Source organism: Amblyomma americanum, chromosome 3 (assembly GCF_052857255.1).
Source record: "Amblyomma americanum isolate KBUSLIRL-KWMA chromosome 3, ASM5285725v1, whole genome shotgun sequence".
Taxonomy (NCBI): domain Eukaryota; kingdom Metazoa; phylum Arthropoda; class Arachnida; order Ixodida; family Ixodidae; genus Amblyomma; species Amblyomma americanum.
The window spans coordinates 49,206,912-49,233,079 of record NC_135499.1 but is presented as its reverse complement, the minus strand read 5'-3'; the positions used below and the strand labels follow the sequence as shown (position 1 = coordinate 49,233,079).

Sequence of the window (26,168 nt, the reverse complement as noted above, 5' to 3'; positions counted from 1 at the left end):
ATGGTCTATTGTTTCAGGCTTTCTGCAAATTAAACAGTGAGAACCCCAGGGTAAAAATAATTCCTTTCCCTCTAAAAATTTTTAACCGGTAAGGTTCCGGTGTGCAGCTTAAAAAAGAAGGTTTTGGTTCCTGATGGCACCTGCATGTTTTTACCTCTCTTTAAAACATCTTTGCCTTGGCCTCCACTGTACAAGGCCCTGTACAAGGGCACCGGGAAAACTACATCGCACAAAGCACGGTACAGTTTCTTTCGTTTCACAGTCGACAGAAAGTCATTTGAAAACCGCGCAGAAAGAAACCTTACACTGGCTACGATTTCCCGGTAAAAACCGGTGACCCTACTGTAAACGTCAGCAGTTCCGACTATGTACTCTGGAAGCAGATGCCGCAGCCTAACTTGGCATACGGTACGCAAAAACGGGTCTCTTGTGTCCCGAAGAAACAAAAAACGATTGACCAGCTGTCTCAAAAACAAATGGCCCAGTCCCAGCCCGCCGTCTTGAACCCGTCGGAACAGGTTGCTCCGGCTGCAGCGCTCCCATTCAGACGACCAGACAAAGATGGCGAAAATTCGGTGTAGCTTTTGAATACTTAACCGTGAACAGTGCAACACCTGCATGACGTACCAGAGCCTGCTGATAAAGAACAAGTTGCAAACAGTGGCTCTGGCGAAAATGGACAAGGTCATTCCTTTCCACTTATCAGCTCTTTCCCGTATCTCTTTAATCTGTCCTGTCCAATACTGTTCACTGTCACGGTAAGCAGCGAGTGGAACGCCCAAGTGTTTATCTGGCGTCGTCGTCCAAGGCACGCTGGCAAACCGCTCCGGCGTAGATGCCCACCTTCCGTGCCAAAGTCCGAGGCACTTCGACCAGTTAACCCCGCTTCCAGTAGCTTGGCTGAAATCTCGTACACATTGAACGGCCTCGCTTATGCCTCCCTCGTCAATGGCAAACACAGCAATGTCATCAGCGTACGCCAGAACCTTTACTTCGGCTGCTTGTAAACTGAATCCGGTAATACTTCTGTTTTTCAGTAGCTTCAAACAAAGGGTCTCCACATAAATACAAAATAAAAGGGGGCTGAGGGGACAGCCCTGGCGCACCGAACGCTGCACGCTAATGGGGGCCCCCAGACTCTTGTTAACGATCAATTTCGTCGTGCAGTTCCGGTACGCCAGGGCCACACCCTCGCGAATAACAGAACCAACGTTAACATGGCTTAATACTGCAAACAAAAGTTCATGGGCAACGCAGTCAAAAGCCTTTTCTAAATCGATCTGGAGAATAGCCACCTGACCATTTGTGTCATCACAGGTTTCTAAGACACTGCGCGCAACGTGAATATTTGTAAAAATAGACCGCCCTTTAATCCCGCAGGTCTGATGCGGACCAACTAAGTGATGAATCACGGTCTGCAGCCTTCGCGCCAAAATCTTCATAAAAATTTTGTACTCAACATTAGTGAGTGCTATCGGTCGGTATGCTGTCACCAGTCGTAATCTGTCTGTGTCGTCTGTTTTGGGAATCAGCACAGTATGGGACGACCCATAGGACGGAGGCAGTGCTTTGACTTTAAAAGCTTCGTTAAAGATTACCCTCAAGATCGGGGAAATTACATGTTTAAATTTTTTGCAGAATGCCGTGCTGAACCCGTCCGGTCCAGGCGACTTTCCTGGGTTTAAACTATCTATTGCTTGCTCGACTTCCTCTTGATTTATCTGCTGTTCTAATCTGTCTTTAGTTTCGTCGTCCAGATGCGGCATCTCGGCTAGAAACGCCTCCTTAAATGTGATAACATCTACCGGGTGCGATGGGAAGAGCGCCTGGTAATGCTCGAAAAAGGCTCCTTTGATGTGATCGATGTACGTTTTTGAAACACCTCCCCATTCTATTTCGTTAATGTGATTTCTTTCGGCACGGGTTTTTTCCAAACCAAGTGCTCGTTTCGTTGGCGCTTCCCCTGCAGCCATGTTTTCTGCCCTTGCCCTCACCAACGCTCCCCGATAACGTTCTTCTTCGATTATCTCTAGCTTTTGTTTGGTTTTTCTTATGTCCTCCATCCATTTACCAGGCGCTCGGTATTCCTGTTTTAACATCTTCTGAAGCAGTGTCTTTAGCTCAATTTCCTGTTGTTTTGCTTGATGACGTATACAAGTGGCTCTTTCTATTGCTTTTAATTTTAAAGTTTCCTTAGTGAGCTCCCACTGCTGCCATATCCTCATGTTGCTACTTGGTTCTATTTTTGCTACTTCTTCCCTTACAGCTCGGTTATAAAATTCGTCCTGAAGTAGCTTGTCATTCAACTTCCACATTTCCCATGAAAAACCACTCTGTAAAAAATTTTTTCCAAAAAAAACAGACATTTTCTGGCAGCTGTCCTGCCAGAAAATGTCTGTACAGTTCTGTTTTCCGTTTTTCATTTTTTCGGTTATTTTACAATGTTAGATTTTTATCATTTACCGAAAATCCCTGTAAAATTTCTGTGAAATTTCATTTTCTGTTTCAAAGCAAGTCTGTGATTTTCAGGTTTTTCTTTCTCATTATTTACTGAAAGCTTGTAAAATGTCTGTGAAATTCATTTTTCTGTTTTCAGTTATTCTGTTATTTTACAGTGTTTCTTTTCTGTCATGTGCAGAAAATCTGTGAAATTCACTTTTCTGTTTTCAGTTATTCTGTTATTTTACAATGTTTCTTTTCTATCATGTACAGAAAATCTGTGACTGCAAATTGAGTTTAGTTGTCTGTTTTTGGCTGCCCTGTTAATTTACACACAATTTTCTTTTTGGGTTGCAGAAAATATATTTGAAATTCCTGCAATGTTCTGTTTACTATTAGTTGTTCTTTTATTACAATTTTTTTCCCCGCACAAAATACGGTTTCTGTGCAAGCACAAGGGCTCATTAAATTACAAATACGATCTTTGCGTCGTTTATACCAATGAAAGTGTGATATTACATAATTCGTTGCTCGAGGGAAGTTGCGTGTAGTAATTTAAGAATATCTAAATGTGAAACGTTTGCACAACACACTGATTTTCATCAGTATAGCATTGCCTGAGAACCAAAAGCCAAGCAGCTTGATATGAATGAACACTTTATTAAATCGAAAGTCACATCAGCATCAGCAGTCTTCTATAGCTCGAAAACTATTTCTGAGCCCAACATAATAAAATGTTATACAACACAAGCAACAGAAACTAAAAATCTAGAAGTCATAGTCTTTCAAAGCCGTTGCGAGTGCAGCCACTCTTGGTGACAGGCAGTGCTGCTTCCCGCCATTCTTTTGCACCTTTGTTCCTCTTGCAGGATTAATACCTGCAATAGCCCTGAAAGAAAGAGCCACGAGCTATCACTAACGACCAGGCACAAAAACTTAATTTTTATAGTTGAAAGACAAAAATATATTCGTTCTACACTTGCACAACCACTCTGACAAGGGCGGATGTGTTAAAAAAATCAGGTCTCATATATGATCCGCTACGTAAGAGGGGTAAAAGCTAAGTAAAAAAAAAACACTAATATCTTACCTGTTCCCACCCAGAAATAAAACTCTAGCTTTGTGAGGCGTCACTTTGCTGCTCAAACCTTCTTTTCAAGCTCCTCATAGCGATAAAGTAGCAAGATTCGTTTTATCAACACCCACAGATCAGCATGACTCACAGGCAGTGCTGGGCGGAAAGAGCATACGATGCTTCTACAATGTCATTGTTTACGAGGCATGTGTTGGAGTTTCCGGTCATACAGGTACCATTGGAAACAGAAGTATCTAGGATGCTACTGAAGTAATTTAAGCACCTTGCTTCTCAGTGATCACCTCATTTTACTACCACATATTGAATGACTTGAGATCGACTTTCATCTCCACAAGTGAGGTTTTGATCCAGTGGGTAATGATAAAAGTGTCAGACTCGTTGGTAGCTTATGCACCCTAGGAACTCATAGCCACTACAGTACATGTGGCCCTATGAATGAGGAGGATTGAACGGATAAAACAAGGAGAAACGTGCTTTAATAAAACGTTAGGTCTCTTTTGCCTACCTTGCTACAACGGTTTGCCATGTCAGGACGCACCCCTCTCTCATAAAAAACAGCCTGAAATCCGTACCCCGATTCCATTACCTCAAGTGTGTGTGTGTGTGTGTGTGTGTGTGTGTGTGAGATGCGGCAGAAAAAGAGCGGGAGAGACATTTTTTCCTTCCGATTGATATTTTATATACAGGGTGATTTTTGTCACTTTTGAAGATATGTTTTAAATACTTAGCTACGTCGGTGTGGTCTTGTGAGCTGGACTGTACAGCAAGGCAGACATTAGGTGCCTCAAATGTATCTGTAGTTACATAATTAACTTTGACTGACTTTTCTATTTTTCATCTCAGAAGCAAGGTAGGTTATGTTGCAAAATTGATGGTCGTCAACTTTGAATATGAGCTGTTTTTAAATACTCCTAAATGGCAGTATCATTCCAGACATCGACCAACAAAAATACACATACGAAAGCTCGTTGAGTCAGCTTTCCACCATTGCATATTCATATAAAAATCTCTTCTCGCACTTCTAATGCATGCAGCAAGTACAGGCACAGTTAGTGTATTTTTATGATGTATAAGTTAACTAGATTTCGGCAAGAATACGATGCGCAGTTACGGCATTGTATAGATAGGTAAAGTGGGCCAGCCAATTGAACAAGCTTTCCTTTGAAATATATTGCCGAGTAACAAAATTTAAAAATAAGCCTAACCTTCGATGTTGCCAGATAAATTTTGCAATACAACCTTCCCTTTAAAAAGCAGAAATAGTAAAGTTTGTTAGCTAACTTAAGCTGATTAATCGTCTAATTATTCATCCTTATGAGGTACATAATGTCCACTTTGCAGTACAATCCAGCACAATAGAAAGCACCGGCGCATTTCTCACACTTTTTAAAATAGAAGGCTGCAAAGGTTAAAAAAAAATTAACGTTTATAATACAGTTGCGTGCTTGTCACTTGCTTTGTTTTTGGTGTTGTGCTTTATTATAACAAAACAAACAAAATACCTGATCTCAGACATTCACCTTTACTAGAATGCATCCTTGTCTGTATGCTCTTGCATTAGCCTTCCAGCAGAACTAATAGACAGCACACAGGCGTGATCCGAAGCTGCTGCTGTACTGTTAACTATAGAGATAAAAGGTTTCTTTATGACGTCTCGCTGTTTGACACATATTTTCGAAAATTAGACTGGATAATGAGGGCATGTTATTACATCAGTCAATGGTAAATCAATTATTAATTTCTTGTACTACAATGTTGCTAAAACTCCCTACCTTAAAGCAAATTTTCTTCGCTGCTGCTCCTATACTACAGCACACTACCAAATATCTTTAGTATTATTGTGTCCAAGTGCTAGTTCAATGCCAAACTGAAGAAATGCCAACTTTCACCTCTATAAGCAAACTTCATTGACAGTATGATATTCTCGATGAACACGCACACTGTTCAAAAAGCTTTTCAGTTGAAGTGAATTTTCTTCACGTACACTCAGTTTAGCAGCGTAGTAACCGCTTTTCTAAATAAGGTTTTGGAAGATTGGCAGACTGCAGTATGCATTTGCACAGGGCGTGCTGTGACGTCAGGCAAGTGTACAGGTGAGTGAACATTGGCTTCAGTTCTTACCTCTGTGTGAATTCCAAGCACAGGCTCGTCTCCTTCTGGTACTGGATGTTAAAAGCAAAATGGGCAAAGAACAGCAGCTTGAAGGCCTCGTCTGGCTTCGATGCATGAAGCACTGGATGGGTGTCCACGCAGATTGTGTATGAATTAGCAGTGAGAAAAGTCCATCCTGGAAAAGAGTTGGAAGGAAGCATTATTATTCGCTTTGTCCTTCTGCTTTTATTATGTCTTTCAGTTCCACGTAAAGTCTCTTTATTCAGAGGGGTGGGTCCATCACCATTAGGTTTAGGAGGATAAGTGAAAAACGAGGAAGGGATAACGACGAAGATTGCATTGACCTATATATGATAGGCACATCGAGCCAGCAATACTCATTAAGCATTTCAATCAGCGGGAAGTATCTTAATAAATTGCATACATTTGTCTAATATAATAAAGATTTGCATTTCGGACAAGGTAGCACCATATAGTGCATTTTTCAGCAATTTTTTTAAGAACTGCCCCTTTAGTCAGTCATCAGTATCTTACCTTTCACGCAGATGAAAGGACAGCTTGGCAGATCCCCCAAGTCATCGTCGCTGGCCATCTCCTTATATGAAAAATCCAATTCACATGTGCATTAGCATTAGGATCAGTCAATGGCATGTAATAAAAGAAAAATGTTGCCTTAAGTCCTCAACACAGACGCCATTTCACTTAAATATGAGTTACCATTGCGTCGCACGCTAAAACACACCGCAGAAAGTCTGCTGGCTTTGAGGATAAATTTTTGTTTATGGGCAAGGTTGACATAAAACTTCCAGATTTTTCTGTTATCTCAGTACAAATGTTAGAGACGTGGGTAAAACAATCACTGCACTACTGTTATAAAAGGCAGTGCTGACTTGGTTATTGAGAGGAATAAATTAATGGGACACTTCACATTGTGCATTAACGTGCGACGACTGCAAGGAAATAATGCAAACTACATTTGTCAGTTTTTACCTCTGTTAGCTTGTAGAACAGCTCTTTGTCTTCTCCGAAGATTGCGAGCAGTAGTAGTGGCATGGCTTCGTATTCAACTGCCATTGACTTCCTGTTAGTTTTGGCAGCTTCTATTTCTTGGAGACAAGACTTCACACATTCTTTTTTTACTTGGCTGTGTGCGTAATGAAAAACTTGCCGTCCAACAGTCTTTAGTCGGTCATCGAAAGTCTTTGCAACATTTGAGCCTAGCAAGATGTTTACGTGGTTGGTCAGGTGCTTTGCCTGAAACAGAAATGGCCAGCTTCGCTCAATGTCTCGAATATTTTTGGATGCATTGATAAGCTGACGTTGTGATGCATAAGTCTCTGACATGAGCTGTGCAACCATGGTCTCATCTGGAAACGCAAGCCTGAACTGCGACAGCAAGTCATCTTTTTTCTTCTCCTGTGAGTCAGCAGTCTCGTCAGATGGAAGCTTTGGTTGCCATGCCACACACCCATATGAGTCTCTCTGAATCTTCACTCGTTTGACACTCAAGTCCAGTTCATCGTCCGGTTCGAACTGATGTGGCTGCTCAGAGCTTGGCCTTCGTTTGTTGTTAACACAGTTTTCAAGTTTCCACAAGAGTGTCTCAATACCCGAGCCAATTACTGCCCCATTTAGGGTGTCCTCGAATGTCTTCGGGTAATGGCTCACAATTTCAGCTGCGATGGCCCTCAAGATCTTGCGACCTGGCTTCCTGTTTATGGCAAGAATATTGTCACTCACAAGTCGTACCATTTCATTCAAGTCGCTCTTTACTGGACGCTTCCCTTCTTGACAAGCCTTCATAAGCTGTGGTGGGAAAACCTCCCAAGGTGTAGAAAAGCTTGCACACTGTGTGCTTGTAGGCGATTGAATGTCGTTGGGAGAAAGTGACACTGGTGGGTTGGGCGTAGCCGCTGAGTGAAACCTTTCAAGAAGAATCCTTCTGCTGATGGGCTTTAAAAATTGCAAATCCTCTTCAACCACATACTTCAGATGTTCCAGGGACTCTACACCACATTGCTGCAGCTTCTGGACTGTCAGCTCTACAATCTCCTTGTCCAGGGCTGGCAGCCAGTTGATAATTAGTTGTTCCAACTCCATTGCAGCTATCTGAAACACAGTTCAAACTCCATCAAGTAATCCATGCTTCAAAACAAAAACAGGATAACTGCAGCGGGCAAGGTTGTACTGGATTAATGGTGTGTTGTCAAGCAAGCTGTCGAGCTCAATGCACTTGATTGGACCGTCATTACTTAAGATGTTAAAATACTGCATTCCTGGTTCATACGATGTACGAACAGTTTTTACAAGAAAAAAATGCCGGGCATCTTTTGACAGGATCAACTGTATTTCCCCAAACTTTAGTTCGCCGTTCTGCCGTGACATTACAACTAGCATTTTGCACTCATACAACAGACCCCGAATAGTTGCTTGCTGTGTTGAGAAAATTTCCCCTTCATCAGAAACAACTTCCCGAACTTTGTTCTGAATTTCAGGACTGCAAAGGCTGATCATGAAAGTAGATGCATTGTCGAGAACGTCAGTATTGCTTCCTGTGTTCTTGTAAGCTTGGAAAAGCTGATGCCGCTGAGATAAAGTCAACGTCAAATTCTTGAAATTTTGACAATTTCTAGCACATTTCTTGAAGTAGCTGTGTTTGCTCTCGCATCGCATTGTCCACAATCTGATCAGGGGACCAAACTGCATAATAAGCATTGGATAGTGAAGAAGGTAATGGTGTTTTGGCCTCAATGGAATATTTGGGAACAGAGCTGCTCTGCTTGTCATGTAATCTTCGATGATATCTTGGAGCCTCATAGCCATTGCACTTGTAACTGCTGGCGCAGTAACTAAAAGAACAATTTCTGACAGCAACAGAACCTGCTTCCAGACCTCATTCTCTGTAGACTGAACAGAACCGACTAGGAAGAGGGGAAGAAAACGAACCATATTCCAGTTCTGAATAGCATGGCCTCCAAGTGATTTCCTTGCAGGAACCTCACATGGTCTGTCATTGAGGTCGCTGTGCTTAAAAGGAAAGCCACCTATACGGTTATTGAGATCCTCTAGAGAAATCCACTCACAAACTGTGACAAAATATTGTATATACAAAGAAAGGTCGAATGACACTATGCCTTCAAAAAGATCGTGTGCCAAACAAGGGGGAAGCCCTGGTGCACAAACGTCGAAATACTTCAGATCGTTGAACAAAGACCTAAACTTTACTCCCTTTTCTGCACTTAAGGAACTATCGGCTGCTAAGGTTAGGACAGCACTGTTGTAATTGTCTGGTGTTCTCAGCTCGAATACACCTGACAATGCAAGTGGAGAAAAGAGGTCTCTTTTTTCCGCCAAACAAAACCTGCAGATGTGTGTTGCATTGCTAAAGTTTTCAACAAAGCCACCAATTCCATGGCTTCCAAGATTGTCACCGAGGATTGCGCACACTGTGCCAATCAGACGTGTGCCCTTTGTAGTGACGACTGTGCCTGCTTCGAGCTTTTTCAGATCATCAATCAGGGGTGCAAATATTTTGTCTTGACCAAAGTATTTAAAGTAAGTCTCACTGCAAAGCAAGCAGAGCTTGATGGAGTCAGTTGAGCATCTCTTCCATGAATAAAGATTGCCAAGAATTAAATAAACTGCAAGCAGCTTGTGCTTCTTCTTCGCAGAACCGAGTGGGTTTACGACTTCGAAAGCATCCTGGAAAAGAATTAGCTTTAACGCTTTTGGATGATCCTTGTAAAGTAAAATAGACTTGAAAACACTGCCATCAGTGAAGTCTTTCATTACTCTGTTGGTGTTTGGTAAGAGTTCATCACACTGCTTAACCACAGCTTCATTTTCTAGCATGGCCTCCAGTGTTTTTAATACTGGCACGTAATAGAATGTTGCATCCCTATTTCTTTTGTTTCTTCCCAGTAGTATTGTAACAGGCTCCACAAAGAGAAAGCGTTTCTTGAAATGTAAATTACGGGTGTGCTTACTGCGGAACACACCACCCGGATCTCTGTGCACAGCTAAGACAAGATCTGCTTCAAAAGCTTCGTCGATTATCTTGTCAACTTCTTCACTGCACACAACATGTTTGAGCCTAGCTTTAAGAATGGAAGTCATCATCGAAACATTAGCGGTCTGAATGTCATATATAGCCTCTGCTATCAGCTGCACAGTGGATGAAGGAACATGACGCTCTGACAGCAATCTCAGGTATAGATGAGCGAAAGCATCAGTAACTTCGTCACTGCATGTTTCCTGGCAGTCTCTGAGGGAACCTTCATGAGTACTTGCAATTGGAGCTTCTTCAAGCTCGTTGTCCCAGGAGTTCTCAGCAGACTGAATATTTCCTGTGACAGCTTCTGAAGCAATTGCACTGACCATAGTTTGAACCTGCGATTGTGGAGCTGAGTTTGTGGCCTTTACGTGGTAGCGTGAAAGGTGGGAGGAGAAAGAAGCCTTGTTCTTGTACACTTTGCTGCAGTTCTGAAATGGGCACTTCACCTCTGTCCCTTCGGTAATGTGACATTTCAAGTGTGCCACAAGAGATTTATAATCTTTGCAGAGCTGAATGCAGGCATCCACAGAGCACACAAAGTCACATCTGTGAACAGTTATAGCACTGCGGCTTTCGCCTTCTGCACGTCGTGCTTGTCTGTGTTCACGGCATATGTGGCTGTACACGCTGCCGACTTTACGGAACGTCTTGCAACAACTTCGAAAAGGGCACTTGACGCGGAACTGGTTCACATTTTTGTGCAAAGCGATGTGCTTGTAGAAGGAAGAGAGGGACGAAGTAATGTTGCTGCATATGCTGCAGGAGTACATCGCTGAAAAAACCAGAATGGAAATAATTAAATTTTTATCCACATAACTTTAAGATTGTTGGCTATACAAGGATAGAAACTGGGAGAGTATGGGAGTATGGGAGATGTGCACTTAACCTGCGCCACTAGTTCTTGCCGCCACAGCAGGAAGTAAGCCACCTTTCTTATTTTTCGGCTTTAACGCGTCGCCTTAATTGTACATTTTTTGTCGATCGTGATGCTCATCCTTCCTGCGCTACCACGATTGTACATACGTTAGATAAAAATTGCCTTGAGCTCAGTATGATCAATCATTAATTGGGAGACGCCTCGCATGCTGACTTTCAACCAATTAGTATAGCAGCACCGTAGATACTAATTTGTACTGTGAACAGCATGCATTTGAATACATAAGCTTGAACACACCTGTACTGAACATGGTAGAAGTCGTTTTCTTTTTTTATACTGAAACCCAAACAGTGCCTTACATAGGAGCTGCTATTTAGGCTTGTTCTCTGATATATGCATCTGTCACGCAAAGTAAATGGATGATCAGTGTTAGCTAGTCCACGTTGTACTTCTATCGTCGCATTTGCTTTGAATACCGCGGCCATGCACTAGTGCGTGATGATTGCGGTTTTATTTTGGCTTAGTTACAGGCTCTCTTGACTGAGCTGCAGCGTGATTGCGGATGCCTTAAGTTAGTATCTACTACTTTACAAAGGCCGGGAGCCTTCCGCTCAGGTTGTGAATGCATTTCTGCCAGTTTTTTAGCGCGAAAGCACTAATCCGGAGGTTCCTACCCCAAGAAAATTCTGCTCTTGCTTACTTGTGAAGCAGCTGCATAGCAGCAGCTGCATAGGAACACTATAACAGTTAGCCAAGCATAGTGATGACACTGTGCCTATACATGATAGCCATAACCAGGGTCAACCATGACCCGAACATGAGTTAACTTGGAATTTGGTGCCCGGGCCACCGCCAGATTTCAGCATGGTTCACCCAAAAATTGACCTCAGCCAAACTGGACCAAAACTGATTATAAGTAATCAGTTTTATTCAATACAAGTATATTTAGTCCTCTGCAATGTCCAGTTCAAGTACTGTTAATTTGATTACATTCGGAGAATTTTGGTTATTTAAGTCACTAATTACTCTTCACTAATTAGCGGTCACTAGTCAGGTACTACTAATTGTTAAATTATTGTCAAGTTCAAGTACTGTTTATTTGGTTGATTTTCTGGTAATTTAATTCCCTAATTGCTTTTGACTAATGAAGGGTCACTTATCAGAGGTCACCATTTCTCCTTTACTACCTCCAGGTCAAATACCGTTCGTCTGATTACATTCGGAGCATTTATAGCCATTTTATTCACTAATTGTTTATCGCTAATTAAGGGTCGGTAATTAAGTGTCAGTATTTAGTCCTTTACTACCTCGAGTTCAGGTAGTGTTCATTTCATTGTAATTTAAGCATGCTGTCAAGCATCTACGCCGTTTGCAATTCTGCTCCAGCCTCCGAAGAGAACTGACACGTGCGGGTGACCGACGACCCGTTCCCCGCATAACATGCATCTCACCGTCCAGAACTGTCCGTAATACGTGATATAGTCCAATATGGTAGTCTCATTAGCCGACAAACAGATCAAACAGCATATTCAACATTAAAATTTTCACAGCCATAGCAAAAGCCGTGTGGAATCTATTTGACGCTTATGCCGATACAGCGGCGGCGACCAGGCCGCCGAGCCTACTGAGGCGAAGACATGCTCCACCGCAATACACGGGGGAGCGCAGGCCGCGTAGCAACCGCAAAGCTGGAAACGAACGATCCACCTCCGGGTCGACGTTGCTTGTCGACAGCTAGGCAAGGGCCAAGACCGCAGCTTTGTTTACTCGAGAAAGTTCGCGTACGCATGCAGAGTCTGAACACTCGTGAGTTCAAAGATACCGTGAGCCGAACGGCCTCCGCTCAGCCGTAGCTCCGCGTGAGCAAGATGCGATGCCGCTGCATTCGAAACAACAAGCTGACGCAGGGCTGGAATCTCGCGAGACTGGTTCGGCTCGCGCGAGTGGCCGATGCGCCGGCCGAATGACGACAGTCGGCGCGGCGGCCAATGCCGCGAGCTGAAGCTCAAGCGAGAACCCGAGCCCAGGCAGACCTCAAATTTAACGCACACACCACGTTAAAACACGCTGCAAAGATTTCAGATAGCCTTTAGAGGCAATCGTGAATGCGATGAAAATTAAGGGCTGCGTGGTTGCGGTAGCGAGGCCGCGGCACGATTTAGAAGCTAGCACAATGAAATATGGAATAGACACACGACGCTTGCCGCTACGGCGGCGTCCGCGGCGGCAAGTGATTCGCACGTGAGCGCTCGTCCTGTTCGTTTTAACTTTTAACTGCGTGTCAAAGCTGCACCTTCACCATGAACAGTTTACGGAGCGTAGGCAGCTTGAAACCGCAAGGCGGAGGATGAAAGTTACGCAGGGCTAGGGCTTTCCCGCTATTTAGTGAGATGCGAGCTATGTGCCCATGCCTTAATATTTCGCTACAGTAATCCACCTCCATCGCACGCAACATCTACAATATAGTTTAGAGATTTCCACCGGTGACACAAAGCAAATCACACTGTCTGTATCAAGTGGCAGAGATTGTTTGTTCACTCACCTTTCCAAATGAAACGAATAAATCGATGCACGAAGACACCAAACCCCTCTTCATGCGGAAGTCATCTTGCGAAGTGCAGCTCCGCATCAAAAGCAATCACATAGTACTAGTTGTGCGAAAAATTTGGTTTACTACACTCTAGGCTTTAAAAAATAAACGGATGTTTTTAAGGTGTTCAGGTGCATTATTCGTAGCTTACTTCTTAATAGAGACGCACGTGACTAGACCACGGCGGTCAAAAACAGAAAATGTCTGTTTTTTTGCTTGATCACCTTTCTGTTTTTTCCAGTAACAGATTTTTTCCGTGCGGCAACAGTAAATTTCTGCAAAAACGCCTGTAATTTTACACACTTTTTTTACAGTGCATTCCCCTTCTTAATGAATCCTATGCAGCATTGAACCAAACAGTGGTCAGAAAATGATACCGGCATAACTACATAACTATTGCATTTAGGTACAGTTTCCGCGGATGCATAAATGTGGTCTAGCCGTGCGTGACTTGTGCCCTGGAATCGTGTGTACCTTACAGCACGCATTCCTTCAAGACACTCTGCTACATCCTCGAGGTTGCAGTTCACAATCATTCGTAACAACACTTCGGTGCTTTTGTCTCGGAAACCTCGGAGGCTTGTCTTGTCGCGCGCACTAAGGACACAGTTGTAATCGCCCATAACAATCAGCTGTCTGTCAGTGCGAAGCCGTTCTTCGACGCTTTCAAGAAACGCGGCTCGGTCATTAACCACATTAGGAGCGTAGAGGCAAACAATGCGCCAGTCTATGTTACTGAGCGAAAAATCAATGGACACGTGTCGACCCGACAAGCACGAATGATGACCGTGTACATCTATTCCCGGCAACTTCTTAACAAAAAGAATACAGCCAGCCGATGTGCCTACAGCATGGCTAACGACGGCAAAATACCTAGACGTGAAACGTCGCACCATGCTCCCGGTCTCTTCCTCACCATCGACTTTAGTCTCCTGCACTGCCAGTATATCAATATCTTGCTCCGTTATAAGTCTGTACAGCTGGCTTTGTTTTCTTTTACCTGCCAGGCCTCTGACGTTTAGGGTGGCGACTTTAAACGGAGTTGCAGAAGCCATTTTAACTTAGGAAGAAGAGACCGAAAGCACGGTGCTTACCTCCCGCGCCTAGCATGTCGCTAGACGATGCCGTCGCCGCCGGTGTCATCCGGCGCGATCACGTGCTCCTGGTCAGGAGGCGCCTTGTCGCCGCCACGCTTCTCAGCCGGAACTTTTGGGCGCGGTCTCAGACCGGCCCGGCGTGCTTGGGGCGTCTTTGCCGGCGGTTCCCCGACGCTGGGCTCCGCTGCCTTCTCCCCGTCGGCCTTGGTCTCGGCGTGTGGCCGCTTCGCAGGTGTAGTCACGCCGACGTTCATGCGGGAGTCGTCCTTTTCGTCGTGGCTCTCGCTGGCGGCCTTCCGTTCCACGTGCACGGACGAGCTCGCTCCATCTTTGGGCGTTTTCACAGGCGTCGAAGATGGGTCAGTAGCTGGCGACCCGCTCTCCTGAGCCACAGCCGTGTCGGTGTTGCTACTCGCAACAGCTGGCTGCACCGCCACCCCCCTCCGCTTTGCCCGTGTCGTCGGCACCGCTCGCTGCCTCCTCTGCTTCGACGACGTCCATCAGTTCTGCGGAGACGCTCGCTGCTACATGCCCGGTGGCCGACGCGTAGTTACGAACGCAGTCAGCCTCCGAGTGTCCATAGCGCCGGCATTTCGAACACCTGGGCACCTTGCAATCGCGGCGAACGTGCCCCGTGCCGCCGCAACGAAGGCACTGCATCGGCCGCCCGGGAACCACCACGAGAGCCAACTCGCCAGCGACTCGTACCTGGTGGGGCAGGTCGTCCACCTTCACACCTGGCTTCAGTTTCAGAAGCACGGTCCTCGTGGTGGACCCCTTCTCCTTCATGCCGGCGACGCGGCAACGCTCCCGAGTAACCTCGGTCACGTTGCCGAACGCTGCGAATGCCGTACGGATGTCCTCGTCGGCGACGCCGTGAAGCATCACTTTACCAACTGAGCTACGGCGACGGCTGTCTAATTTGCTGCTTTCTTGGGTATTTATGTTTGGCAGCAGTTTGGCAGCAGTGCACATCTTGACACAGTCACTAACGTTTCCTGCACTTTGCAGCTACAAATCCGGCATTTCATCGACCCAAGTTCCCGGGATCAGCTGTTCGCCGTAACCGGACACGCGCCAGATCTGACACGCGCCAGATCACCGCCCTGAAGGATCGCGGACCTATCGGTAGCTCCTGCGCCTGCGCCAACTGCTGACCCGCCACCTGGATCACCGTTAAATAGCTGCAGCACGTCGTACGGCACCGTAGTTTGGCAGCAGTGCACATCTTGACACAGTCACTAACGTTTCCTGCACTTTGCAGGTAAGCTGAATCTTTCTAGGCACTCTGTCCGTGGTTTTTGCATGTTTGCACTGCTGCCAAATAGTTTCATGCTCTGCACGTATTTCTTTGTACAATCGTAAACCATCTTAGCGCGAGAGTAGTGTATTTTTCATTGGTGCTTCCAAGTGTGCATCGTTTTCTTTTTCTTTTTTCTTTTTTTCTCGTCATCTGCTGTGAACCATGCCTAGCGAACTTGAGAAATTACGGGTTGAATTAAGGAAAGAACTTGCGAAGGACATTGCGGCATTGCGAAGCGTTCTTGAACGTGACTTGAGGAAGGAGCTGCGAGAAGTTTCACAGAGTATAGATAACAGTAGCAAGCAATACGATGACATGGTCAATGAGTGTGCTGCGCTGAAGGCAGAAAACAAATCCTTAAGGGCTGAAAATGCCGCGTTGACCTCTGACCGTAATGCGCTACAAAGTCAAGTGTCTGATTGTGAACTAAGGCTCAACAGCTTGGAACAATATTCCAGGAACCGAAACGTAGAGATCACTGGCCTGCCGGTAACCGAGAAGGAAAACCTTCCTGAGGTTATTGAGAGGATAGAGCAGGTTTTGAATGTACCCGTGACATCCGACGACATTGAAGTGTGCCACTGTGTGCCTACTAAGACCTCTTCGTGCCAGAACATTGTGCTACAGTTTCAGAAACGTTCAAAACGCGACGCCTTCCTTGAAAAAGCCTGAAAACAAAGAATTACCACAAGCGATCTTGGGCACCCTGATGAAGATGCAAATCCTGTCTATATAAATGAGCACCTGTGCCCTTCACTCAAGAAGCTGATGGGACTCACTGTTGCTCGTAAGAAAGATAAGCAATGGAAGTTTGCGTGGACGAGGAATGGCCGCATCTTTGCTAAGAAGGATGTAACTTCGTCAGTGGTCCGGATCGATTGCGTCAATGACCTGGAAAAGATAGTCTAAAGATTTCGTGCGCCTACTGAGATTTCCCTTTTGATTAGGCATGGCTTCCCAGTTCTTTCTACCTGCAGATATCAATAGCCTTTTTGCAAAAAACAAAAAAGTAACGTCATTCTTTCATCTTAACGCACAATCTCTGCGCAGTAAAGAGGATGAAATAATCGCATTTCTTGGCTTGTTTGATTTCGAGTTTGACATAATATTTTTCACTGAGACCTGGTACCGCACTGATCATGAAGCCCTTATCATGCCGCATTATAACTCATACGTGCTAAACCGCCCAAACAAAAAAGGCGGTGGAGTAATGATAGCTGCAAAGGAATCCGTTCGGTGTTCAGTTCTTCCTGACTTTACTAAATCATATGAAGATTTTGAAATACTTTCTCTAAAGGCTGGGCAGAACATTTTTTCTGTTTTGTACAGACCTCCATGTGGTAGCATCCCAAACTTTCTTTCATTTCTTGACACTTTTTTAACATGGATAACAGAAAACAGATTTTACTTAGTCCTTGGCGGCGACATCAACATAGACTTTTCTACACCCTCAACTCAGCAGCGTCAAATAAATAACCTGTTAGACTGTAACGGTTTCAATAATGCCATCATTGATCCAACACGCCTGTCCACATCGACTGCAACTTCAATAGATGCTTTCATTACAAATTTGCATGACAAGTCAATCGTGTCTGGCGTTATCTCTGGCCAGGTTAGTGATCACCTACCGATTTTTTACTTCATAGATAGTCGTATAACAAAGTCCAATAAAACTACTCCGCAACAGCGACAGTTAGTGAATAAGGATACCTTGACACGCTTTCGGTCTAGACTTGAGCAAATAGACTGGAGTCCAGTTTATGAGGTTACAGATCCTGACAAAGCATATGATATATTTATAAGCATCATAAAACCGGTATATATTGAATGCTTCCCATATCGAAGCACCAGAAAACCACAGAGTGCTCGTAAGCCATGGATAAACAAAGAATGCTTAAAGATGATAAAACACAAAAACTACCTTTATAATTGTTTCATTAAGAATAGAAGCAGTGATGACTTTCTTATATTTAAGGCGTACAGAAACAAGGTGACATCATTTCTGCGTCAGGCAAAGAAAGAGTGCTTCCATAATCTATTCAACAAGGATGTTCTGAAGCGAAGTGATAAGGTATGGAAACAACTTAATACCATTATTAACCCATCCAAGAGCATTAATTAACTGGAAGTCATGATAGATGATGAGACGTTATCAGGAAAAAAGCTGGCTGATTCTTTTAACGATTTCTTTGTGTCTGTTGCGCATACTATTCATGACCCTACCTAAATGAGATATCTTGGTCAATCAAACTCGTTTACCGCTTTCCTGGCTCCAACAGACCAAAACGAGATTATGCGATGCTTTAATAGCCTCAAAAATAGCAAGTCGAAGGACGTGGATGGGTTCCTGATCCTACCGTTCAAACATGCAATTGATGTCCTTTGTCCTATCTTAGACCATGTATTTAACTGCTGTTTCGCCCAGGGCACCTTTCCTAGTAGGATGCAAACTGCAAGGGTCATCGTAATTCATAAAGGAGGGGATACTAACAATTTATCCAATTACCGTCCGATATCTATACTCCCGTTATTTTCCAAATGTTTAGAAAAGCTGTTACATAGCAGGATTCTAGGTTTTTGTGAAAAGCATAAGTTGATCACACCCAGTCAGCATGGATTTAGGAAATTACACTCCACTGAGACCGCTCTTCTTACACAGAAGGAGCTGATTTTAGAATCTTTCGAACACAAAGAACTAACACTAGGCATTTTTATAGATTTTTCTAAGGCGTTCGATCGCGTTAATCACGAAACCTTATTACTAAAACTAGACAGATATGGCTTCCGAGGTTGTTTTTATAGTATCATTAAATCATATTTAGAGGCCCGCTTTCAGCAGGTTGTGATTGATAACACACTATCTGACCCCAAGCATATTGCTGCCGGCGTACCGCAGGGTAGCATACTCGGACCGCTACTTTTTAATCTCTACATTAATGATATTGTAAACATTGACCCTAACACAACTTTTGTTATCTACGCTGATGACACCAGCCTATTTTTCAGGGCACCATGTGTATCGAGTCTGGAAGTAAATGCTACGAGGTGCCTACGTTCGCTACACCACTGGTCACTTTCCAATTCGCTGAATATCAATATAAGCAAAACAAAAGCTGTGATTTTTAGACCCCGTAATAAGTCTGTTTCTGAGTTAACGTTATCGATCGGTTCATCAAAAATACACGTTTCCTCTTCCGTTAAAAGCCTTGGTGTCACATTCCACGAGAACTTATCTTGGGATGTTCATTTTGATAATACAGTTGCCAAAATTTCAAGAGTAGTAGGTATCCTGTCCAAGTTTCGGTACTACTTTCCACAATGCATAAAAAAACATTTGTACGACTCTTTGCTCACCAGTGTTATAACTTATTGTTTGTTAGTCCGGGGTACAACCACTGTCTCCAATATTACAAAACTCCATGCACTACAGAAAAAAGCAGTTCGTGCAATTAACAACATCCCAAATGATGTACACACCAAACCTGTCTTTGAGGCATTACACATTGTACCTATTGTGCAATTGTACTCTGTCATGCTCCGCAAAAAGTACACATCAAATATTAATCAAGGAACTGCATTTCTCGCTGATTTGTCTCGACTAACATGCAGAGAACGCCCCTACAATACGCGCATCGGAGACAACTGGTATTTACCGCGAACGCGAACTAACTACGGCAGACAAATGCTGTCCTATAATATCCCGTCCATTTTAAACAATTTGTGAAAAACTGTAATTAGTGAAGAGTAACAGCATATAGTTTCTTTCTTTAGTGTACTAACTCAGCCTGCTTTTATGCCTTCCCTCTTTACGAGATATGTTTGATGGTTATGTGTTTTTTGATGCCCTGAACGTGTTTTATTTTCGATGCAATGTGCTTTTGTTTTAAATATGTCACAGGCATAACATATAATGTACCGTTGTGTGATTGTGGGTTTTTGTGCACAATGTAGTTGCTGTAGGGGGCGGGGACCTCCGTCAAGCCTCTATAGGCTTTTTGTCCCCGCTCCCCACATCCTTGATGTGAAATAAACCTGATTGATTGATTGCGTGCAAGCAAACCTTGAGAGTGTTCGCCAGCGCCACCCTCGTCCATAGCGGTGGACGTAGCACGTCCTGTAATACCGCAAGTGTGACGTAGAACGTCATCTAACGCCGAGGGCGGAAACTGTGCGTGAGACCTCTTATGCTAGCTATGGCATCAAGACTGCCAGAACCGAGACCCTGGTTAATCTATTAGCAGACAAGGCAATGATGTGAGGGGCTCGTTTGACAATCATATTAAGGAAGCCAATAGACACCGAAATCAAGGAGCGTAGAGGAATGCTTCTTTTTTATATCTAGTGCCAATCAATTAGTTTTTAAAGAAAATTACTTATAAACCAGCAGAAAAAACAACCATGCCGCCGGTTGGATCCGAACCCACGACCTCCGAGTATCGCGTCTGGTGCTCTTACCAACTGAGCTACCGTGACGGCTGTCTAATCTGCTGCTTTTGTGGGTATTTATTTATGTTTCGCGTGTAAGCGAACCTTGAGAGTGTTCACTAGCGCCACCCTCGTGCGTAGCGATGGACGTAGCACGTCCTGTAATACCGCAAGTGTGACGTAGAACGTCATCTAACGGCGAGGGCGGAAACTTTGCGAGAGCCCTCTTATGCTACCTATGGCATCAAGACTGCCAGAACCGAGACCCTCTTTAAGCTATTAGCAGACAATGCAAATGAAGTGAGGGGCTCGTTTGACAAACATATTAAGGAAACCAACAGTCACCGAAAACAAGGTGCATAGGGGAATGCTTCTTTTTTTATATCTAGTGCCAATCAATTAGTTTTTTGAAAGTTGCTTATAATGCAGCAGAAAAAACAACCATTCCGAAGGTGGGATCCCACCCACGACCTCCGAATATCTCGTCCGATGCTCTTACCAACTGAGCTACGGCGACGCCTGTCTAATCTGCTGCTTTCGTGGGTATTTATGTTTTGCGTGTAAGCGAACCGTGAGAGTGTTCACCTACGCCACCCTCGTCCATAGCGGTGGACGTAGCACGTCCTGTAATACCGCAAGTGTGACGTAGAACGTCATCTAATGGCGAGGGAGGAAACTGTGTGAGAGACTTCTTGTGCTACCTATGGCATCAAGACTGCCAGAACCGAGAGCCCCGTTAAGCTATTAGCAGACAAGGCTAATGAAGTGAGGGGCTCGTTTGACAAACATATTAAGGAAGCCAACAGTCACCGAAAACAAGGTGCATTGGGGAATGCTTTTTTTTATATCTAGTGCCAATCAATTAGTTTTTTTAAAGAAAATTGCTTATAAAGCAGCAGAAAAAACAACCATGCCACCGGTGGAATTTGAACCCAGGACCTCCGAATATCGCGTCCGGTGCTCTTACCAACTGAGCTATGGCGACGGCTATCTAATCTGCTGCTTTCGAGGATATTTATGTTTTGCGTGTAAGCGAACCTTGAGAGTGTTCACAAGCGCCACCCTCGTCCTTAGCGGTGGACGTAGTACGTCCTGTAATACCGCAAGTGTGACATAGAACGTCATCTAACGGCGAGGACGGAAACTGTGCGAGAGTCTTCTTATGCTACCTATGACATCAAGACTGCCAGAACCGAGACCCCCGTTAAGCTATTAGCAGACAAGGCAAATGAGGTGAGGGGCTCGTTTGACAAACATATTAAGGAAGCCAACAGTCACCGAAATCAAGGTGCATAGGGGAATGCTTCTTTTTTATATCTAGTGCCAATCAGTTAGTTTTTTGAAACAAAATTACTTATAAAGCAGCAGAAAAAACAACCATGCCGAAGGTGGGATCCGAACCCACGACCTCCGAATATCGCGTCCGGTGCTTTTACCAACTGAGCTATGGCAACGGCTATCTAATCTGCTGCTTTCGTGATTATTTATGTTTTCCGTGTAAGCGAACCTTGAGAGTGTTCACCAGTGCCACCCTCGTCCATAGCGGTGGACGTAGCACGTCCTGTAATACCGCAAGTGAGACAGAACGACATCTAACGGCTAGGACGGAAACTGTGCGAGAGCCCTCTTATGCTACCTATGGCATCAAGACTGCCAGAACCGAGACCCCCGTTAAGCTATTAGCAGACAAGGCAAATGAGGTGAGGGGCTCGTTTGACAAACATATTAAGGAAGCCAACAGTCACCGAAATCAAGGTGCATAGAGGAATGCTTCTTTTTTATATCTAGTGCCAATCAGTTAGTTTTTAAAGAAAATTATTTATAAAGCAGCAGGAAAAACAACCATACCGCCGATGGGATCCGAACCCACGACCTCCGAATATGGCGTCAGGTGCGCTTCCCATCTGAGCTACGGCGACGGCTGTCTAATCGGCTGCTTTCGTGGGTATTTATGTTTTGCGTGTCAGCGAACCTTGAGAGTGTTCACCAGCGCCACCCTCGTCCATAGCGGTGGACGTAGCACGTCCTGTAATACCGCAAGTGTGACGTAGAACGTCGTCTAACGGCGAGGGTGGAAACTGTGCGAGAGCCCGCTTATGCTACCTATGGCATCAAGACTGCCAGAACCGAGACCCCCTTTAAGCTTTTAGCAGACAAGGCAAATGAAGTGAGGGGCTCGTTTGACAAACATATTAAGGAAACCAACAGTCACCGAAATCAAGGTGCATAGGGGAATGCTTCTTTTTTTATATCTAGTGCGAATCAATTAGTTTTTAAAGAAAATTACTTATAAAGCAGCAGAAAAAACAACCATGCCACCGGTGGAATGCGAACCCAGGACCTCCGAATATCGCGTCCGGTGCTCTTACCAACTGAGCTATGGCGACGGCTATCTAATCTGCTGCTTTCGCGATTATTTATGTTTTGCGTGTAAGCGAACCGTGAGAGTGTTCACCTACGCCACCCTCGTCCATAGCGGTGGACGTAGCACGTCCTGTAATACCGCAAGTGTGACGTAGAACGTCATCTAATGGCGAGGGAGGAAACTGTGTGAGAGACTTCTTGTGCTACCTATGGCATCAAGACTGCCAGAACCGAGAGCCCCGTTAAGCTATTAGCAGACAAGGCTAATGAAGTGAGGGGCTCGTTTGACAAACATATTAAGGAAGCCAACAGTCACCGAAAACAAGGTGCATTGGGGAATGCTTTTTTTTATATCTAGTGCCAATCAATTAGTTTTTTTAAAGAAAATTGCTTATAAAGCAGCAGAAAAAACAACCATGCCACCGGTGGAATTTGAACCCAGGACCTCCGAATATCGCGTCCGGTGCTCTTACCAACTGAGCTATGGCGACGGCTATCTAATCTGCTGCTTTCGAGGATATTTATGTTTTGCGTGTAAGCGAACCTTGAGAGTGTTCACAAGCGCCACCCTCGTCCTTAGCGGTGGACGTAGTACGTCCTGTAATACCGCAAGTGTGACATAGAACGTCATCTAACGGCGAGGACGGAAACTGTGCGAGAGTCTTCTTATGCTACCTATGACATCAAGACTGCCAGAACCGAGACCCCCGTTAAGCTATTAGCAGACAAGGCAAATGAGGTGAGGGGCTCGTTTGACAAACATATTAAGGAAGCCAACAGTCACCGAAATCAAGGTGCATAGGGGAATGCTTCTTTTTTATATCTAGTGCCAATCAGTTAGTTTTTTGAAACAAAATTACTTATAAAGCAGCAGAAAAAACAACCATGCCGAAGGTGGGATCCGAACCCACGACCTCCGAATATCGCGTCCGGTGCTTTTACCAACTGAGCTATGGCAACGGCTATCTAATCTGCTGCTTTCGTGATTATTTATGTTTTCCGTGTAAGCGAACCTTGAGAGTGTTCACCAGTGCCACCCTCGTCCATAGCGGTGGACGTAGCACGTCCTGTAATACCGCAAGTGAGACAGAACGACATCTAACGGCTAGGACGGAAACTGTGCGAGAGCCCTCTTATGCTACCTATGGCATCAAGACTGCCAGAACCGAGACCCCCGTTAAGCTATTAGCAGACAAGGCAAATGAGGTGAGGGGCTCGTTTGACAAACATATTAAGGAAGCCAACAGTCACCGAAATCAAGGTGCATAGAGGAATGCTTCTTTTTTATATCTAGTGCCAATCAGTTAGTTTTTAAAGAAAATTATTTATAAAGCAGCAGGAAAAACAACCATACCGCCGATGGGATCCGAACCCACGACCTCCGAATATGGCGTCCGGTGCGCTTCCCATCTGAGCTACGGCGACGGCTGTCTAATCGGCTGCTTTCGTGGGTATTTATGTTTTGCGTGTCAGCGAACCTTGAGAGTGTTCACCAGCGCCACCCTCGTCCATAGCGGTGGACGTAGCACGTCCTGTAATACCGCAAGTGTGACGTAGAACGTCGTCTAACGGCGAGGGTGGAAACTGTGCGAGAGCCCGCTTATGCTACCTATGGCATCAAGACTGCCAGAACCGAGACCCCCTTTAAGCTTTTAGCAGACAAGGCAAATGAAGTGAGGGGCTCGTTTGACAAACATATTAAGGAAACCAACAGTCACCGAAATCAAGGTGCATAGGGGAATGCTTCTTTTTTTATATCTAGTGCGAATCAATTAGTTTTTAAAGAAAATTACTTATAAAGCAGCAGAAAAAACAACCATGCCACCGGTGGAATGCGAACCCAGGACCTCCGAATATCGCGTCCGGTGCTCTTACCAACTGAGCTATGGCGACGGCTATCTAATCTGCTGCTTTCGCGATTATTTATGTTTTGCGTGTAAGCGAACCTTGAGAGTGTTCACCAGTGCCACCCTCGTCCATAGCGGTGGACGTAGCACGTCCTGTAATACCGCAAGTGTGACGTCTAACGGCGAGGGCGGAAACTGTGCGAGAGCCCTCTTATGCTACCTATGGCATCAAGACTGCCAGAACCGAGACCCCCGTTAAGCTATTAGCAGACAAGGCAAATGAGGTGAGGGGCTCGTTTGACAAACATATTAAGGAAGCCAACAGTCACCGAGAACAAGGTGCATTGGGGAATGCTTCTTGTTTTTTATATCCAGTGCCAAGCAATTAGTTTTTTGAAAGTTGCTTATAATGCAGCAGAAAAAACAACCATTCCGAAGGTGGGATCCCACCCACGACCTCCGAATATCTCGTCCGATGCTCTTACCAACTGAGCTACGGCGACGCCTGTCTAATCTGCTGCTTTCGTGGGTATTTATGTTTTGCGTGTAAGCGAACCGTGAGAGTGTTCACCTACGCCACCCTCGTCCATAGCGGTGGACGTAGCACGTCCTGTAATACCGCAAGAGTGACGTAGAACGTCATCTAATGGCGAGGGAGGAAACTGTGTGAGAGACTTCTTGGGCTACCTATGGCATCAAGACTGCCAGAACCGAGAGCCCCGTTAAGCTATTAGCAGACAAGGCTAATGAAGTGAGGGGCTCGTTTGACAAACATATTAAGGAAGCCAAGAGTCACCGAAAACAAGGTGCATTTGGGAATGCTTCTTGTTTTTTATATCCAGTGCCAAGCAATTAGTTTTTTGAAAGTTGCTTATAATGCAGCAGAAAAAACAACCATGCCGAAGGTGGGATCCGAACCCACGACCTCTGAATATTGCGTCCGGTGCTCTTACCAACTTAGCTACGGCCACGGCTGTCTAATCTGCTGCTTTCGTGGATATTTATGTTTTGCGTGTAAGCGAACCTTGAGAGTGTTCACAAGCGCCACCCTCGTCCATAGCGGTGGACGTAGTACGTCCTGTAATACCGCAAGTGTGACATAGAACGTCATCTAACGCCGAGGGCGGAAACTCTGCGAGAGCCCTCTTATGCTACCTATGGCATCAAGACTGCCAGAACCGAGACCCCTGTTAAGCTATTAGCAGACAAGAAAAATGAGGCGAGGGGCTCGTTTGACAAACATATTAAGGAAGCCAACAGTCACCGAAATCAAGGTGCCTAGGGGAATGCTTTTTTTATATCTAGTGCCAATCAATTAGTTTTTTTAAAGAAAATTGCTTATAAAGCAGCAGAAAAAACAACCATGCCACCGGTGGAATTTGAACCCAGGACCTCCGAATATCGCGTCCGGTGCTCTTACCAACTGAGCTATGGCGACGGCTATCTAATCTGCTGCTTTCGCGATTATTTATGTTTTGCGTGTAAGCGAACCTTGAGAGTGTTCACCAGTGCCACCCTCGTCCATAGCGGTGGACGTAGCACGTCCTGTAATACCGCAAGTGTGACGTCTAACGGCGAGGGCGGAAACTGCGAGAGCCCTCTTATGCTACCTATGGCATCAAGACTGCCAGAACCGAGACCCCCGTTAAGCTATTAGCAGACAAGGCAAATGAGGTGAGGGGCTCGTTTGACAAACATATTAAGGAAGCCAACAGTCACCGAGAACAAGGTGCATTGGGGAATGCTTCTTGTTTTTATATCCAGTGCCAAGCAATTAGTTTTTTTAAAAATTGCTTATAAAACTGAAAAAGAAACAACCATGCCGAAGGTGCTATCCGAACCCACGACCTCCGAATATTGCGTCCGGTGCTCTTACCAACTTAGCTACGGCCACGGCTGTCTAATCTGCTGCTTTCGAGGATATTTATGTTTTGCGTGTAAGCGAACCTTGAGAGTGTTCACAA

At 44.8% G+C, this 26,168-nt stretch overlaps 1 protein-coding gene across 1 annotated transcript; it reads right to left on the bottom strand.

The window, feature by feature from the left end:
- Positions 1–3,097: 3,097 nt before the first annotated feature.
- LOC144124578 (uncharacterized) lies at positions 3,098–13,457 on the bottom strand. The gene is made up of 5 exons (XM_077657321.1): positions 13,121–13,457; positions 6,638–7,756; positions 6,182–6,242; positions 5,657–5,822; positions 3,098–3,328 (listed from the first exon to the last, which is right to left on the bottom strand). The coding sequence occupies exons 1-5, from the start codon at positions 13,205–13,207 to the stop codon at positions 3,208–3,210; spliced, it is 1,554 nt and encodes a 517-aa protein (XP_077513447.1). The 5' UTR covers positions 13,208–13,457; the 3' UTR covers positions 3,098–3,207.
- Positions 13,458–26,168: the final 12,711 nt, after the last annotated feature.